Below are 17869 nucleotides of genomic sequence, written 5' to 3'. Positions count from 1 at the left end.
CTCTGCTGGAAGCCATGTGGCTTTCTGGAATTTAACTTATTGTTATTATTAAGTGAGTTATTTGTTTAGAAATTTGCTGTGCATGTAAATGGGAGAAAGTTTAGGGTATAGAATTCAAGCTCTATGGGGTAGGCTTTGTAAACTTTTTTTTAAAGTCCCTTCCATAGCTGCTTTAGCAAAGCTGCAACTTTGGAGGTGAACAATCACATTGAACAGTTAGTTAGCTTGGGGTAAAAAAAAATATTTGATTCCCTCTCTGCTTGATAAATATCTGGGTCTTGTAGGGGATTGCTGGGGATGGGGGTGGGGGAGAGTATCCAGCATTCTTGGTGGGGGGGTGGAGTAATTAGATCACTAGGTAGATTTGAAAATTGAAATTGGAAAGAAAAGTGATGAGAATTATACCCACAGAGAGAGAGCCTGTTTGGACAGACTTGCTTCCATTTATCTCCAGTGCCTTTGAAAGAAAGATTTTTGTAGCCATGTTGAACAAAATGAAGATATTTGTAGTTTTGAGTGCAAAGGCAGCCATCCTGGGGCCTTTTTTCAATCTTGCTGAGGATAGGTTAGGCATCTATTTCACAAGTCTATTAACCTACCTCCATCAGTGCCTGCTTGGTAAAAGAGCAAACCAGAACTAGTGACAGTCTTCAAGAATGTCTTATTGGTATTCCATGGAGGCAATTTATCTAGTTTGAAAATCTGGGTAAATACCAGCAAGCTGAAAGCTAAATGAAATATTGCTGCAAAAACCCTACCCAGAAAATCCTACCGATTGGAAGGGAAATGCCACGGGCATACCCTTCTCTCTTGTGTTGCTCTATCTCTCCGCCCCCCACCCCCAAATATATCTTTCTTTGGAACTGAAATTTGTCCAAGTTTATGCTAATCATAGAAATTACCTCTCTACCCCAATTTTTTCAACAAAATTTTATTGATATATTTTGTTTTAACATCACTAAAATTGCTCCCTGCATTCAGGTTTTTAAGAATAAACCTCATTCTTAAGGGTGTACATTTCTTTGTTAATTTATTTCATGGAGATTTTGAGGGGGGAATGCTAAATCCCCTCTGTTTTCTCTCAAATAATCCAAAGGTTCATAAAGCTGCTTTGCGGCCTTCTCTGTTGAGGGGCTAGTGGAAATGCAGGAAAGTTGAAAGCTCATTTTTAAAGGCAGTGTAAAAACAAAATTCTTGGAGGTCTTTTAAGGTTCTGTCTGAGATGTTATTTGAGTTAGGGAGGGGTGGGTGGAGAAACCTGACCCTGTAATGAGGCAAGGAAAAGAAAACCCAATCTTGCTTGTTTCCTAAAGTCTGGGCCAGCTAGCTAGCTACGTGTGCAGGAAGGACTGAGGCCACACATAATCTTGGGTAGTGAGTGTGTAAGTCTGAGGGCCTGCCTGAAGCCTGCCAGTCCTGCCCCAAGCTCTGGAGCCTCAGATTGAGTTAACTGACCTGAGCCTTTTTGTATGCAAATGCTGGGCACGCTTCCTTTCCACTTTGTCTCTTTCCTGTGACTAAGATGGAGTTCTGTTGCATAACCAACCACTGGAGCCCCATCTCCCCAGGAAAGACTAAAAAACTATTAAGATTATGGCGAAGACCATTAAGGAAGGAGAAGGAATTCTTCCTCCCCAATTTATTGGGGATTGGCTGGAGAGGAAGGGAACCTGGTCAAGGCCTTTGGGTGGGTGGGTGGGTGGGGGAGGCAGAAATGACATTTGCCCCACTGCCTGCCTACCCTCTTCTCCTTCCCTCTACAAAGTAGGTGTGGCCTTTGTGCAAAGGCCCCATCTCTGGATGTTGAAAGGTTGCCCTATCATGAGCCCCCCCCCTCCCCAGGGGATCATCCCACTAGGGGGCAGCTTGCATCCCCCTCCAGGTTTGGCCTTCACAGGGCGGAGGCCTGAGGAACCTAGAGAGATAAAAGCAGGGAAGAAACTGATGTCAGTGTTTAAGGGGAAAAAAAACCACTTCTCAGACTCGGTCACGCCCCTGTATAGCAGGTGAGGCTGTGGCCCTCTAACTGCCGCAGGCGTGTTTGCACAGCCGGCTCTGTTGTTAGCATGTAGTCGAGGCCTGTGTTTCAGAAAGGGTGGAGGGGCAGGATTTTTTTTCTTTTCCTGTAGTATCCCAGAATTTTCCTAGGCAGCCTGGTGGTAGGCTCTTAATCGTTGTTTGCAGGATTGAAATGGATCCTAGGGCCTGGATCAGATGGTCTTTCTCCTTGCAATTAGCCTTTTTTAATCTGGGAGCCTTCTCCCAGATCTGGGAGACCTAACCCAGAAGAGAGACCAAACTTTTAGGCTGGTCACGTTTTGGGGTGGGGAGTGGGGTCTCTCTTGGCTTTTCATTTCACTTCTCTCCCTCCACTACAGTGGTTAGCTAGGGCTCAGAGGGGCTAATACAGGTAGCTCAAGATTATTTTGGTGTGGGGGGAGGGAACCCTCCCCTCCCCAGCCATCTGGTGGGTAGATGGAGCTTTGAGAAAGCCCTGTTCTCCTGGGCTGGGATTGACTGACTTTTCATGATGTCTCTCCTAATGTTGAAGGTTTGCCTCAGTGAGCCAGGGCATGGGTTGTTTCAGGCATTGAGAGACAGTAATGGAACTGCAGAGTCTTTCCCTCTTCCCCCACCATGGCCATGGGCCCACACATTGGGTGGGGGGATGAAGGAGAAGCAAAGCTGAATGCAGGCTTGTGTGGTTGGTAGGCAACACCAGCTCCTCGCCAGTAGGGCCCCCAGGGACGCGCCTGCCAACTTGGCAGGCAAAGAGTTGATGTTGTAACTAGGCTTCAGTTAGACCTGGTTTCCCATGAATAGGACCCCTGGGAGAGAGGATTTTCAGCCTGACCCCAGAGGTGAAGAAATGGCCTAGAAGGGGCCCCTTCACACCTCCATTTCTGCTCCCAGTCTATTCTGACTGGCTAAAGCCTCTCTCTCCACGAAGACTTGGCTTCTCCCAAAGGGGCGTCAGGCTCTCAAACTGACTTCCCTTCCCAGTAAGAATCCCCATTCCAGCCAAGCTCTGGTGTTAGGTATTCAGTTTATTGATTAAAGTGTGATTGGGCCTAAAGGGCACTCAGGGTGCCTACTAGGGGCTTCATTCTCTGTGATATGTGGCTATCTCTCTCTGCCACTGGATTTTAAAAGAAGAGCTTGTTTACCCAAATTCCCAAATGAGAGCCCTTTTGGGGAGGGGGTTCCTTTCCATTTGCTACCCTTTCTCTGAGGGTAGAGAGCCAGTCTGACCCCTTTTCTCCATTTTCCTTTTTAACATTCCTTTCCTAATTCCTAGCCTTTCCCCCCCTCTATACCCCTGTTCCCCTGTAGCTGTGAAGAGCAGCAATTGAATGTCTCCAGTTATTAGGCCCCAGTTTACACAGGTTTTTAGGAACTTTCCTCCACACCACACCCTTGTTTTGTTTTTGTTTTTGCTTGTTTGTTTTTTTGCAGGGCAATGGGTGTTAAGTGACTTGCCCAGGATCACACAGCTAGTAAGTGTTAAGTGTCTGAGGCTGGATTTGAACTCAGGTCCTCCTGAATCCAGGGCCAATGCTCTATTCACTGCGCCATCTAGCTGCCCCTCCCACACACCCTTATAATTTGGAGTTCAGCCATATCCTTGTCAAGGAAGGGTTACAGATTATACAAAACTGTAGAATGCTGTAGGGCAAAGGGGAAGAAGGGAAGGGATCATCCATGAACATTTGGAGGCTAAAAGGATGAATGAGGTACAGGGGGCACTGGTGCCATCTGGAGAAAGGTGGTATAGGTTGGAACTAGCTTGGTGACAGACATTCTGGCATTGTCTCACTAGTGACATTGTACTGACTTTTGCTGGCTTTGGAGGCATTTGGGGTGAGGAACGGGGTTGGGTGTTGGTTCTCAGCTGCCCTCTTTCCACTTTTAGCTCAGTGCCTAAAGAACAGCACTGATCCTTGACTTACCTCATTGGATGCCTCAGTAAAGAGCCCAGACTTAGGATATGTGGGATTCTGGACTAGTCCCATCACCTCTCTGGATTGTTGTTTCCCTTCCATTGCTAACGTTCTGTGACTCTGAGATCTGTTGTGCATCTCCAGCTCCACTATAGGGTCTTAGACTGGAAGAGAGCTTGGTTATCACAAAGGGACACCAGTATGAGGGGACGGGATCACGGGGACTCTCTGAGCTTCCATTGCTTAGACATTCTCACCACGGATGAGATTTACATCTGGACCTTTGCGGTCTCTTGTCTCCAACTCGGTCCTTTTACAGATGAAGAAACCCAAGGCCTAGAGAGGTTAGGGGACTTGTCCAGGGACAGTCACACAAACTGTAAGTGCTTGTGCCTTCACTGAAGCTTTTGATGTGGGTGTGGGTGGTAGATCAAAGATCAATCCAGGCTTGAGAGAGAAATGTAAAGTGGGATTTTTCAAGAATGTAGAAAATAATCTATTGACTAGGGGTGTGAGGAGAGAGCAGTCCTGGGCATGGAGAGAGCAGAGGCCCAGATTCATGTGACATAGATAATAAGCAAATCAGAAGATCCTGGTTTCTTCTTCTAGCCCCAACAACTAAATAACCTTGGACAAAGCACTTGAGTTTCTTCTTTGCCTCAGTTTCTTCATCTGTAGGAGGTTGAATTAGATGACCTTCAAAGTCCCTTCCAAATCTTCAGGTTCTGTGATCCTGATTTACTTTTCTCTGTAGAAATTATTCACTGCTCCCCGCCCCGCTTTTAAATAAAAAAAAGAGTGGCTCACAGTCCAGGGGATAAGTTTTTCTAGCAGTTTGAGTGGACTGGGGTATCATGGAACATGAAATCTGGCATTGTTTCCTATGGCAGATCCCGTCCAGACAAATTTCAAACCTTCATAGAAGACCCCTTCTGTACTCCATCTCCTAGCTTCAAAGGAGTTGTCCAATTTCCTGTGCCTATTTCATTTAAGGACTGTAACTCTTAATTGTTGTTGAAGGATTCCAAGTCTTTCATCCACAGGACAGTTTGGGAAATGATGGCATTCATTATCCCTTGGTTTATAAAATGTACAATGAATATAAATAAAACTGAGAGCCTCTGAATGGATTTTTCCCCCCTCCTTCACAATGTGTATTTCTGCCACTTAAGATTTTTACAACTTGGATTCAATTTTTTAAAAACTAGGGCAATTTAACAAGTTGCACAATGTCAATTTGGTAAAATTAATGTGATGTATGGAAACTTTTAGAGGGAAAATTGGGAAAGACCTTAACTTCTGTAAGTAACATTAGCGGAGTTCTGGGCAACAATTGTAGCAGATTTCAGAAAGAATTACTTACTTTCTATAAGCCCCTGACTACAGGAGAAGACAGTCTTTAATGACTGAACCAATTGCTTTCAGGAAGCATTTAAGATTCTGTTTCACCTGTGAATTTTTTTTTCCTTAACAAAATAAAGAACTCTAAAATGAATTAATTTAAGTGGAAAAGGCCCCTTTTGTTGTTGAAAAACAACCAACAAAATAAGGGAGCAGACAAAAACCTGATGAATAATCAGACTCCTTCCTATCAAAGTTGGTGATTTCAAGCATTAACATTATAGGATTTTTGATAGACATTTCCTGCTGTCCTAATAAAGAGCAATGAATAGTGACCTTTGTTTTTTTTGTAGGAAAGCACAGCAACCTGTAAAGCATGAAATAAATGTGTTAGTATTATTGCATTTGTTAGATTTTGAAAATTTAGATTGTTTTTATTTTTCCTCCCCAAACTTTCTTCTTTTTTTTTTTTTTTTTTTTTTTTAGTGAGGCAATTGGGGTTAAGTGACTTGCCCAGGGTCACACAGCTATTAAGTGTTAAGTGTCTGAGGCCGGATTTGAACTCAGGTACTCCTGACTCCAAGGCCGGTGCTCTATCCACTGCGCCACCTAGCTGCCCCCCCAAACTTTCTTCTTAAATGTGTCTTCCACATAAAGAACTGCATTGCCTCACCCTGAGCTTTGTAATGGGCTTTGGTTTGGAGAGAGATTCGGTCTCTCTATTTTGAGTAGAGACACTCCTAGGTGGTGGCTGTTCTGCCTCCAGGCTGTCTCCACCATCAGTATTGCTGGCCTATTTACTGTGCAGACCACATGTGTGGTCAGGCTTTGGAGAGAGGGAGAGTTAGGTAAACAATACCAAATTCAGAAAGTTAGCCGTTCTAGATTTTTTTTTTGTCAAAGTCTGAAGCAAACTCTGTTATTTAATACTTTTAACAGTAGTTGTGATCTCAGATAAAACATGAAAGTGTAATGAACCCTACAAGTAATTTTGCCTTTGCTCCCAGTTATTGCTGTCCAGGTGTTCTCAGCCCCCCACCCCCACCTGCTTCTGAGAGGAAATTCACTATGTGGAAATTGACAAATAGTTTCTTTTCCATAAATCGATGATAACTTTTTTTAAAGTCAGCTTTACTTTGAAAAACTTAGGCTACTGAAGTCACATCAGTGACCAGCTACCTTAAAAAGGACTACTAAATAAATGAACAATTAGGAGATACCACAGAAGATATCTTCTTAGAAGAAACAACTAAGCTTCAATTTTTAGTAGGAAGTGTTTGCCTTAGGGGGGGAAGCCGAAGAGCTAGGGAACATAACAGAACACATCTGTCGTCCTCTCTTTCTCACATGAATCTAGCCCCTACTGGGATAGAGGGGTAGGGAGATACACTCTTTATAGAATATTTGTTCTTTGATGATTTGTGGGAAAATGATCCTATGCCTTCTAAAACCCCTCCTTATTTTTTAAAAAATAATTTTATTGCTATCTTTGTTTTTACAGCATAGATATTTCCCACTGTAGCACCTTCCCCTACCAGACAGCTATCCCTTACAAGCAAGAAAAAAGAAAAAGTTTAGCGCACACAACCAACATTTCATAAACTTGTATGGAGAACTAGAGAGAGAAGGGGCCTTGTGTTCTCAATGGGTTCTGCTCCAGATTCTGGATTCAGAATCTTTGTTTAGGTTGGGTGTTCAAGGATACGGGCAGAAGGTGGGAGGCTTAGCGTTGTGTGTGCCAAATTCTGAGGACCACAGTCTTAGAGACACCTCAGAAGACAACCACGGTTCCCTCTTTTATTTACTGTAATCATATGTGAATGTTAAAGGGAAAGTTCACTTCTTAGGGAGGATTTTTCACTTGTCCTTTTCTCTAGCACTCATCTTATATCTTAACTCAGGGTCCTTTGAGATCTCTATTTCTTCTCTCAGTTAAACCTTCACTAGAATTCATTTTCTTAGGTTATATCTATCCCTGGGTCCAGAAAGGAAGGCTTTTTTTTTTTAAAGGGGATCTTTTTTTTTGAAAAAAGATAATATTCAAGTTAGCTGACTCAAGCTCCTTTTTCATGTAGCTGTGTGTTAAAAGGAAATGTTTGCATGTATCTGTGTGAAAATGTGGCATTTTTCCCTCAATCCTAAAAACTAGGCATCCAGGGTTCCCTCAAGCTGCCACAACATGGTTGCTCCTAGGTTAGCCAGCATGAAATGGATTTGAAGCCAGGGATCCAGGGATGGGCAAGACAGAGAGAAACATGTATTCTCTCCTGGTGTCCTTCCTGTAATTCTTTAGATCAAAGACCAAATGAATCTTTTGGCTCTTGGCCAGCATAATTTGCTTTGCAATTAAAAACATATTTCTATCTTTGCTAACAACTCAAAGCACCCAATGGTTAACCAGTTTGTATTGGTTTCTTGTCTCCCTTGTAGGTGCTGGACAGCGTCTTGGCTCAGTATGGGACGGTGGAGAATTGTGAACAAGGTACAAGTCTCTTGAATTCATTTGATTTCAAATTGATCAAAGGAAGGAAGTAGAAGGAAGACTTAATTTGGTTGTTCTTGTGTATTTTTCTCATTCTCTAGTTAATACTGAGACTGAGACTGCCGTGGTCAATGTGACCTACAGCTGCAAGGAGCAGGCGAGACTGTAAGTATTCAGTACCATTTCATTTTTCACCTGGTTCCCTGATTGCAAGAAAATAATTTTGCTCTAGTGACACCATTAACGTTGGGGCAGGGGGGAGCTGGACAGAAGGGAGGGAGATAGATGCCAGAACTGATGCTGCTGAATAGCCTGGAGGTTGCCCTCTGCCAATGCCCGTGGCTTTCTCCTGAAAGCTCCCGGGTGGAAACACTAGTTCACATGGATCATATTGTCTTCACATTCTTAACTGCAAAAAATGTGAACAGATAATTCTTTGAAATTTGAGGAATGCTGAGCCACAGACTTATACCATGGGGCAAAATATAGCCAGCTAAGGTTATGAGGAGCTCCTCTGTCTCTCGAACTGGTACCAGCAGGACCATAGTGTTGTGTATATTTTATATGGACATTGTATATACATGTGTGTGTATATGTTATATATATGGATATTTTACAAAATGTCTGATTTATTCTTTGTTAAATGTTATCAGAGCTTTTGACTTGAATAATGTCCCAATAACAGTAAGCACCAACTGAAATATGGCATTTTATTAAGTTTCTCTTTATTTAAGAAATGGTTGCCTGTATTCTTGGCAGTTGGATTTGTTCCACGAATTGAAATGTCTTTACCCTTAAATTCCATAGCTAAACCTCATTTATCTTCCCTAATTGCCCAAGTTGAACAAACACATAAATTATAGTTCTACAGATCTAGAATCCAATAGAATGAGCAGAACCATTGATAGACAGATTTGTTATTGGTGATATGAGATCTAACATGGCGTCAAGGACATGTCTAGTGACAGGAATGGTGAAAGCATGAGCCACACCTGCCATCCTCAATCTCTTCCCATCCTAGATGTTTAATCCCAGAGCTGTCACTTCCTCCCTCTGTGATCTTGGGAATATTTCTTCCTCACTCTGGGCTTCAGTGTCACCCTCTATAAAATGAGGTCGTTTTGCTCAGTAACCGCTGATGTTCCTTGCAGCTCTAAATCTATGATTCTGTGATCAGATCCAGAGAAATGATACCCTCAAGGCTTGTCTGATAGGTGTGTTGGGCTGGCTGGAATTATTGTAATTGGATCCAGGAAAACAGCCACTTCAAGTGGTCCAGTTGACACAAAATACAAATCAGCAGCTGGTGGTTGTTACAAGTGACAGCTGTCTTGATGAACTTGAGCTAAAGTTTGACGCTTGACCTACAGTCTTTTGACCTACCAGGAATGCTAGGATCCCAGCAACCCATAGCCCCAAGGGCTTTTAGCTTATGAAAGCCTTACTAATATTTACAAAGTCACAGGTTGTTAGAAAGGCAGATACCATACTACCATATCGAAAGACAAGGAGGTTGGAAAGATGATGTTGGCCAATCCTCCAGCCCAAGAGAGCATACACAACACTTCCAAGAGCTACCAAATAAGGAGGAAATGAGGCCATCTGGGCATTATTGAGATTTTTGCCCCCTTTCAGCTGAGACCAGAGTGGCAAGGCTAATTGGAAAACAAATAAAGGCAAATGCTGACTATCTTTGTGACCTTGAAGACAATTGTCTTGCTTCTCCAAACTTTTTTTCCTCATTGATTTAAAAAAAAAAAAAAGATGGTTTGATACAGCCCAGATCTCTTCTAGCTCTAAAACTGATATTCAAGATAGCAAAGTATACAGGTCCTCCCCTTCCCCTTTGTGTATCTCCAGTGAAAAAAATCACTAGTAGATAGGAAGTGGAAATGTGTGAGGGAGACAGGAAGAAGTTAAACTCTGTCTTTTGACTTGAGATCCATTATCAAAAAAGGCAAAACCAAGCAACTACAAAATGTCCTTTGCTCCTTTAGGATCCAGGTAAAGTGTTTCTCCTACAGGAGTGAGATCCCTTCTCCTAGATTACTTGTTATGGTTTCTATTTGTTGCTGGGTTCACATCATTTCCCCCAGTAGATTGTAAGGTTCTTTGAAGGTGACAACTCTTTCTTGTTCCATCTGCAATGCCTTCTGTAGTGTGGATGTGTTAAAAAATTGCGTTGATTGTTTGGCAGAATCAGCATGCCAAAGTGGAAAGTGAATCAAGGGACCAGGTTCAAATCCCACCCCTTCACTGCCTGGGAGACCTTGGGATGTCATTTAAACCTCTCTGGGCTCCTTATCTGTGGAGTGAGGGGATTTAAGTAGCTTGGCTGCCTTTTAAAGGCACTCCCAGCTCTAAATCCATGATCCCATGATTGGAAAGCCATGTTATAAGAAAAAAAGAGTAAAATATTTTTTCATACTTAAGAATTGATGATTTGAAAAAAAAAAGAATTGATGATTAAAAGAATTGATGATTTGAAAAAAAATGCTGATTTGTACCTTGGGGTCTAGAGGCCATTTTCTGACATTACCTTAGAGAAGACTCCTGGTGACCCTGAGAAGTCTCTGGTGACCATAAACCTAAACTAAATCATTTCATCTTCAGTTAGAAGGGTAGGAGGAAATAACCCCACATTTGCTTTCATGTTGCTATATGATGGGATTTGAATGCCAGTAACCAATCCCCTAATACCCAGGGGGAAAGACAAAATGCCACATCTCTCAGGGGAGGACAAATGATGATCCCCTAGTTTCTAACTGTGTGTGGTGGTGACAGGCCACCCAGATGGGGAGGAGATGATTGATGGAACTCCATTTCAGGAAGGTCTCTGCCTATTATTCCTATCAGTGACTCAAAGTGAATGGTCCTGACTCTCCATTGTTAGGAAGGTGAACAGGTGGCTCCAGGCTCATACCTAAAGAGGAATCATCCATGAAATGGCATCAGCCTCAAGGCCCTGATGACACTCTGTGGTGTCCTTCATATTAACTAGAATTTTTTTTACCAATGTCTTAGATGAATCAACAGTGTCCTCATGGGTTATGTAGATGATACTGAAACACAAAATAATCTTTTGTAATTTCAAGAAATGATTCTGATAAAACAAGATGAAATCTAGTAGGGACCAGTTTAAGTGATACCTGAGAGATGGGGCGGGGGAAGGAAGGCAGTAAGAGCCCAAGCAAGGACTGAAAAAGGAGACTGAGGGAGGGAACAGAACAGGGGACAGAAGACTTCAAACCTGCCTCTGACCTTTAGTGCTCAAATGAGAAATTGTCATCAAATTCTCTGCCTGCTTTTCACTAATGTAAAAACAGATGACATGTCAAACGATATGAATGGCTGGACAACAGCAGCATCTTTAAGAGAAAGGTATTTTTGTCCTTCCTAGCATGTGGTTGGGTGCCAGCTCACACGTTGTGTTGGATTGGGTTGCTCTTAGAATGTGACATGGAAAGATCTAGAATTACCCTTCTACCCAACTCCATTTAAAATGTTCATATAATGTACACAAAGAGATTTGCAAACCTCGAAGCATTGTCTAGATTGAGCTGGCATCATCTTGTAATGTCACCCAGGTGATCCTACTCTGTTCTGCGGGACCTAAACTAAATCAATTCATCTGGTGCCCATTTTCCTTCCTTAGGAGGCTTAACTCAATGAGCTCTAAGACCCTTTTCTGCTCTGAAAGGTGCTATTTAAAAGAAAAAAACAATTCTACCTTTCATCAGGACATAAAAAAAACCCAAGGCAAAATTGATAACTTTCCTTCTCCCTACTTGTGCAGTAAAAGCATCCAAGAACAGGGAATGAGGGTATTGGAAATTGAATACTCTCCCAAGTAGGTAACCATCCTTGCCTCATGGTCAGTTGTCTGGAATACCTACCTCACAGGGTTGTTGTGAGGATCAAATGAGATGATCAAATGTGAAGCACTATTTTAATGTGAGCTATGATGACCAACTGAAGGCTAACCCAAAATGTCTTATTATTTCATGTGTGTCAATATCCTGCCTAACTTGATGTGCTTGGAAAAGTCACATGATTTTCCTAAAGAGCTGACCACTAACATTCCTTGGGCATAGCAGCAAATCTCGCTAAGTAACCTAACCAAACGTCAGGCTTGCTAAGCTTGAGTTTCAGCTATTCTCTTCACATTCAGAAACTCAGACTCAGTCTTTGACTCTGGTGGGCTGCAAAGTTAGCTTGTCAGCTAAAGCTGGCCATGTGCATGCTCCCCTTTGGGCTACCATGGAATCATGGAGGGATAGCCCTGTGTCCCCTTGGTCTGCTTTGGGTACAGAAATAGCTTATTGATTGCTGATACTTGCTTGCTCAGATTCTTCTCCTGTTTTAGAGACTTCTAACCTTTGTGCATTATGGGCATTTTCAGGGGCTATCTGGGGGAAGGGAGGCAAGGGGGAGAGAGAAGCAATGTTCTATTCCTAGAATTTATTGCTCCTAGTACCAGGACAATTTTTGTTTACATCAGATCAGTATGCTTTCAGAACTGAGGCTATGTATAATTCTTCAATGTGAGCTTTTTCTTCTGCCCCCCCCCCAAAGAAAACTTTTTTAAAGCAGGCATAAAATAAGATTTTGAAATTATCCATAAAATTTAACAAGTTGAGACTGAATTTTCTTGGTATTCCAATGCCTTGCTCAGATCCATCACTCCACAGGTCCTAGGTGATGTGTGAATAACTGTTTCCTCACCTAGCTCAGGAGGAGATGTAGAGATGATGCTCATTTGGGCTCAGGTTGGAACACATGGCTGCTTTTGTCCCTTTTCAGCTTTGGGAATCCTGTGATTTTATGATAAATATGCTTTCTCCTTCATCTAGCCTAACAGAGGGGCCTCATTTTACCTACGAAGGTTGATCTGAGCCATAGTTATCTTTATGTGTGTGTATGTGTGTTTGCAGGTATGGGCACGCACACACACACGCACACATATATATAATTTTGGAAATACTCATCATGCTTGGAATCGACTCGCCCTCAGAGGCCTGCGAGCTGGTGAAGCAAATAGTGCCCAACTCAGAGTTGGGGTAGGATAGGGAATTGGTAGAGTTTCCCTGACCTTTCCTCTCTTCACAGAGCCGTAGCTGTAACCTCCATAAGATGCCTCTTACAGAGATACCTTCAGACACTAGTTCTTTTCTAGTCTCTCTTTCAAAGAAGGCTTAATATCCTTTTTTTTTTTTTTTTTTTGCTGGGCAATAAGAGTTAAGTGACTTGCCCAGGGTCATACAGCTAGTTAGTGTCAAGTGTCTGAGGCCGGATTTGAACTCTGTTCCTCCTGAATCCAGGGCCGGTGCTTATCCACTGCGACACCTAGCTGCCCACTTAATATCCTTTTGAGGGCTGACGGTTGATTGGCCCAAAATGCCAGCCCCTTTCTCTTCTGACACACTTGTGTAGTTTAATGACGGTGTGAATTTCTGAGGTCTTGTGCTCATTCAAAGATGGCCCCCACTCTCCTTAATTGAGGTGTGGCATTTTCCACAAGAGCATTTGGTTGAATTGGAAGCAGGACCAGTAGCTGGTCCCTAAGGAGAAATTTAAGGTAGTTACATACCTGGGTGATAAAGGCAGAAGGAGGAGGCTATCTCCGGGCTCTGCTCATCTGGACATGCATGTCATCTTTGCTTGCTTTCTGAGATGCATGTTTTTGATGCCTGCCCAACAAGGGCTAACAAATGCTGGTGACACTTCCTACCCCCCTCCCTTAACTTTTTATTCTAAGTGAAATATTTAGCAATCTAGGATTAGGAAGTCCAGCACTGCACTCAGCCAGTCTAACACCACATCATCTTGATGATCTTCTTACCCCTGATCTACTTTGCCCCGTTGGGCCTTGTTGTATAATTTCAAGGCCCAGCTCGGCAGAGTGAATCAGCGGGAAGACCTGGACCCCCGAAGTTCCTTGGAACCACGTTCAGAAGACATCGGCGTCTTGGTTTAGGGTTGAATTACATTGCTTTGTTGCAGCTTTTTGTGGTGGTGTTCTAGTTCTGGAGAAAGAGGCAGCATGATGTAGTCAATAGAGAGCTGGCTTGGGGGACATGAAGCTCAGGACTCCAACCCTGCCTCTGACACGTCCTGGCCATGTGTCTTGGAGAAAGACACTTCCTCTCCTAGTGCTCTAGGCAATATCTTCAGGATCGAATGTGCAAAGCAGGTGGTGACTTGCATTGGCAGAGGGTATTTCCTCACCTGGAATTTCTCTAGACCAGGGAAATTGCAGGTCCAGTCCCTATCCTTGTCTCTTTGTTCTAATGGTGTAACAGAGGAAAATGAGCAGTGGGGGATGTATGTGTTTGCATATTTAGTGCATGAAGTATTGCTTGGATTCACTGTTGGGGCCATGTTGTAATGTTTGGGGTAGAGTCAATTGGGGTTGGTTATATGTTTGGTTTTTTGTGAATGTGTGTGTGTGTGTGTGTGTGTGTCATGTGGTATGAAGAATTTTTCAGGTGCTTCATTCCACCTGCCTTTCGTCCCTACCTGCCATCTTTGGGAATAGCGCAGAGATATCTTCTTGGACTCCTCTCAAATGTTTGTTCCATCAAATTGGATGAAGTTCTTAGATTAGAAGGATCTGAAGACCAACATTGCCCACACATTTCTGATTTAATGTTCTGGGTCTTTCTCAGTTGTTGCTGACCCAGATGATAACTGGTATTGAATTAGAGAGATCACCTGTAGGTTAGACTCAGTCTTTTTACTTAATGCACTTCACTGTTAGCAAGTAAAGAGATTTTCCTTGGTTTCCAAAGCACATTTTTCAGGGAGATCTTTGACCTTGTTCACTAAATTCTCCACCTCATAGATTGGCTTTCAGAGCCATAACAAGGGTTGGACAACCTGGATGCTCAAACTGAGAGGCTACAAAAATGTAACGTGTACACTTCATTAGCAAAGTAACAAATGATCTTAGTTGAAATCAAATGTAGCCCCAGGACAGTAACTAATTGCCCTTAATGAACATATTCTTTTTATATCATAGATTGCAAAGTTAATTTGATAGTATGTTCTTTCCTGCTTATCCCTGGTGCCAAAATTCCTAGTTCCTCTTCTGCTGGGCTCTCTCAGCCTCAACCAGTAAAAAAATGCAAAGGAAGCTAGTAAGGCTTTTGTTACAGGGTCCAATGATAGACCATATGTCTCATCCCCAAATCACTGCATATAGTGGGTTATCAACAGGGTGATTGATTTCTTTTCCCAGTCTCTGCAATTGATGTAATTTCATTGAAGATTAGGGGGTCTATCGACTGCTTTGGTAGAGGAAGCTACTCAACCTTTAGAATCACAGTTCCCTGGCTCTATTAATATAAGCACTTGGGGTGAAGCATGTCTGTGTGTTTCTTGTTAGGTACTGGTTCTCTATCTCTCCCCACCATTTTGCTCTGTTTAATTGAATGACAACAACAAAACCTCAAATTTGGAATTACTTTGTATGTCTCTTCTGTAAAATTTTGCAATAAAAAACCTTAAGTTTTTTGGTCCTTGACCATTAAACTTAACTTATGGTTTGTTTTTTCTCCTTTCTTTTCTCTCTCTCTCTCCCCCTCCCCCCATATCCATTTGTTTGTGTATCAGTGCAATTGAGAAGCTAAATGGCTTTCAGCTCGAGGGGTACACCCTGAAAGTTGCCTATATCCCGGATGAGTTGGCTGACCTGCCTGTGCCGCACTCTCCAGTTGTGCCATCTCGCCGTGGTCACCACGGTCACGGCCATGGCCACCACGGTCACGGCCATGGCCACCACGGTCATGGCCACGGTCATGGCCATGGCCACGGCCACGGTCACAGGGGACATCATAGACAGGGGTCCCCAGGAGGAGCTACAGGGCAGAACCACCAGAATGATATTCCTCTTCGTATGCTGGTCCCCACTCAGTTTGTTGGAGCCATTATTGGGAAAGAAGGTGCTACCATTCGAAACATCACCAAGCAGACACAGTCTAAGTAAGTGGCCTGTGTGTCAGGGACATTCCAAGACATCCATGTGTGTTCCATTGAATCACTCTAGTGGGGGAGGGGTGAGGGTGGAAGGAGTCCCCCCAGCACTTTATCTCTCTCTGAGAATGGACTCTTATTAGTGTCTCTGGCTTGGCTTTATAGTATACTAAGACTCCTGTCCTCATCTCAAGAGCCGTCCTTCCCCTTGCAATTGAAATGAACATGAGAAACTTATCTTGCCAACAAACTTCCTCTCTTATCTCTTGGGCCCCAGCTGACTGGTAATGTAGCTACAAAAGATCCCAGCAGTCTATAGCACACCCTCCACAGTGTTTTCTTTCCTTCCCTTGTGGTTTCCTGGGGGTGACCTGGTCAGGGCCTTTTCTATCTTGTAGAACCTTCCAGGGGCCAATCTGTTGATTACATCTCAGCTTCATTTGTGGCCTCCCAGAGGCCTTAGAAATGCCCTTTTCAGGCTGGCCAGGGCCTTTGTGGATAGCCTGGACTTAGTCCAGTGGCTCACATTGATCTGAAGAGGAAACCAGTAAGAGCAACCTTCCCATTGTCACCACATTGCTGTGTATAGATTGGTAGCTGGTGGATTATTAGAAATGTAAAATAGGGGCAGCTAGGTGGCATAGTGGAGAGAGTACTGGCCCTGGAGTCCGGAGGACCTAAGTTCAAATCCAGCCTCAGACACTTAACACTTACTAGCTGTGTGACCCTGGGCAAGTCACTTAACCCCAATTGCCTCACTAAAAAAAAAAGTAAAATATTTAGACATTTTGAAGCCATGAGATTAAGGACAGCGAGGAACTGAAATGTATTAGAGGTAGGAAAATATAGTTATATACAATATATTTCAGCTCTCCTCTATATATCTTAAATCACTTGATCAGTTCTATATAACATGGTTTCATTATAAAGATATTCTTTGGTATGCAAAAGAGATGTAAAGTCCTGGGGAAGAGAGGGAATGGGGAAATGATTTTAGAGATACTTCCAGCAGATTTTCAAGGGGAACCTTCCTGGAACTTACTTAATAACTCTGAAAGATCAAGGTTGGGGTACACTGTGCTGGTCAGCCAGGGTGGTAGGAAATAACATTAGCCACTGAAACGTTCAAGTTCACGAAATCTTCTGTTTTATATTGAAAATGAAAAGTGAGCAGATTTTTCAGTGAGCTCAGCGGGGCTTGTCACAGGCATCTTGCTACAAAAGGAAAACTTAAAGCGTCCTCCCTTTCCCTTCCCTGACAGCCCCCATACTCGTTGCTGACTGGATGCATCCAGCTGCCTGCTAGCCAATAAACAGTAGTGGAAAAGTAGCTGTCCTTGGTAGTGGCTCAGGCTTTCCTCTTCCACAGCATTCTTGTAGCAGGATGGCAATCTTCAGATAGTTTACTCTGGTCATCTTCATCAGAGTAGGTGCTGGGCACGCACAGTTAATATCATGTTTTATGGACTGAAGTTAGGCTGTGCTGGCCAATGTGAACCTGCCATCCCTGTTTGGAGCAGAAGGGGACAGGTTTCCTTGGAAAGAAACTATTGCAGAATGGGAGGGCTGGTGGGGTGAGAAGTTAATTGGTGGGAGGGAGTGGTAGGAGGACCCCCCCCAATATTTTTTTGCAGAAGGTGAGAATGCTTTGCTTGTGTACAGACTCAAGTAGCACTGGGACTAGCTGATGGCCAAAATCTAATAGAAAGCAGGCATGGTCTGGGAGAGACAGGATCCTGTGACCCAAGAGCTTAGCTAAGCCCTAACGCTTCTCCTAGGGTCTCATGAGCCTCTTGACCCTTTTGTTATCTCTTCCCCTCCCCACTCCTTACCCCTGTCCAGCTTTATTTTTCAGGCTGCATCTCTTAACTCATCACACTTTCTAGCTGGTTTCCCCTTCTTCACCATTTGCCAAATTTGGGTGTGTCTTGTAAGATCACTTATTGACTTACCTGATGGGATATAGCTGTGAATTCTAGTCCACCATGTTTTTAATTCTGCAGTATAAATTTGCTGGCAGTGTATGCAATGGGGGAGGCAGGAAGCTGGGTGATAGAAACCATGAGGAGGTGGTGGGCTTGTTCCATCGAATGCTCTGCTGATCCTTGCCAGTGGATTTAATTACCTTTGG

General features: G+C 43.3%; 1 protein-coding gene across 2 annotated transcripts in view; it reads left to right on the top strand.

Moving 5' to 3' along the window:
* Positions 1-17869, top strand: part of IGF2BP3 (insulin like growth factor 2 mRNA binding protein 3) — a 100519-nt gene that overhangs the window by 54407 nt on the left and 28243 nt on the right. For both annotated transcript variants that reach the window (XM_043965145.1, XM_043965144.1), the window contains exons 4-6: positions 7713-7764; positions 7866-7929; positions 15379-15747. In XM_043965145.1, the coding sequence (XP_043821080.1) occupies positions 7713-7764; positions 7866-7929; positions 15379-15747 (485 nt within the window). The remainder of the gene's footprint in view (positions 1-7712; positions 7765-7865; positions 7930-15378; positions 15748-17869) is intronic.

The sequence above is a fragment of the Dromiciops gliroides genome, chromosome 5 (genome assembly GCF_019393635.1).
Source record: "Dromiciops gliroides isolate mDroGli1 chromosome 5, mDroGli1.pri, whole genome shotgun sequence".
NCBI classification, from domain to species: Eukaryota; Metazoa; Chordata; class Mammalia; order Microbiotheria; family Microbiotheriidae; genus Dromiciops; species Dromiciops gliroides.
The sequence above is the reverse complement of the archived record's forward strand: the minus strand, read 5'-3'. Positions and strand labels throughout refer to the sequence as shown.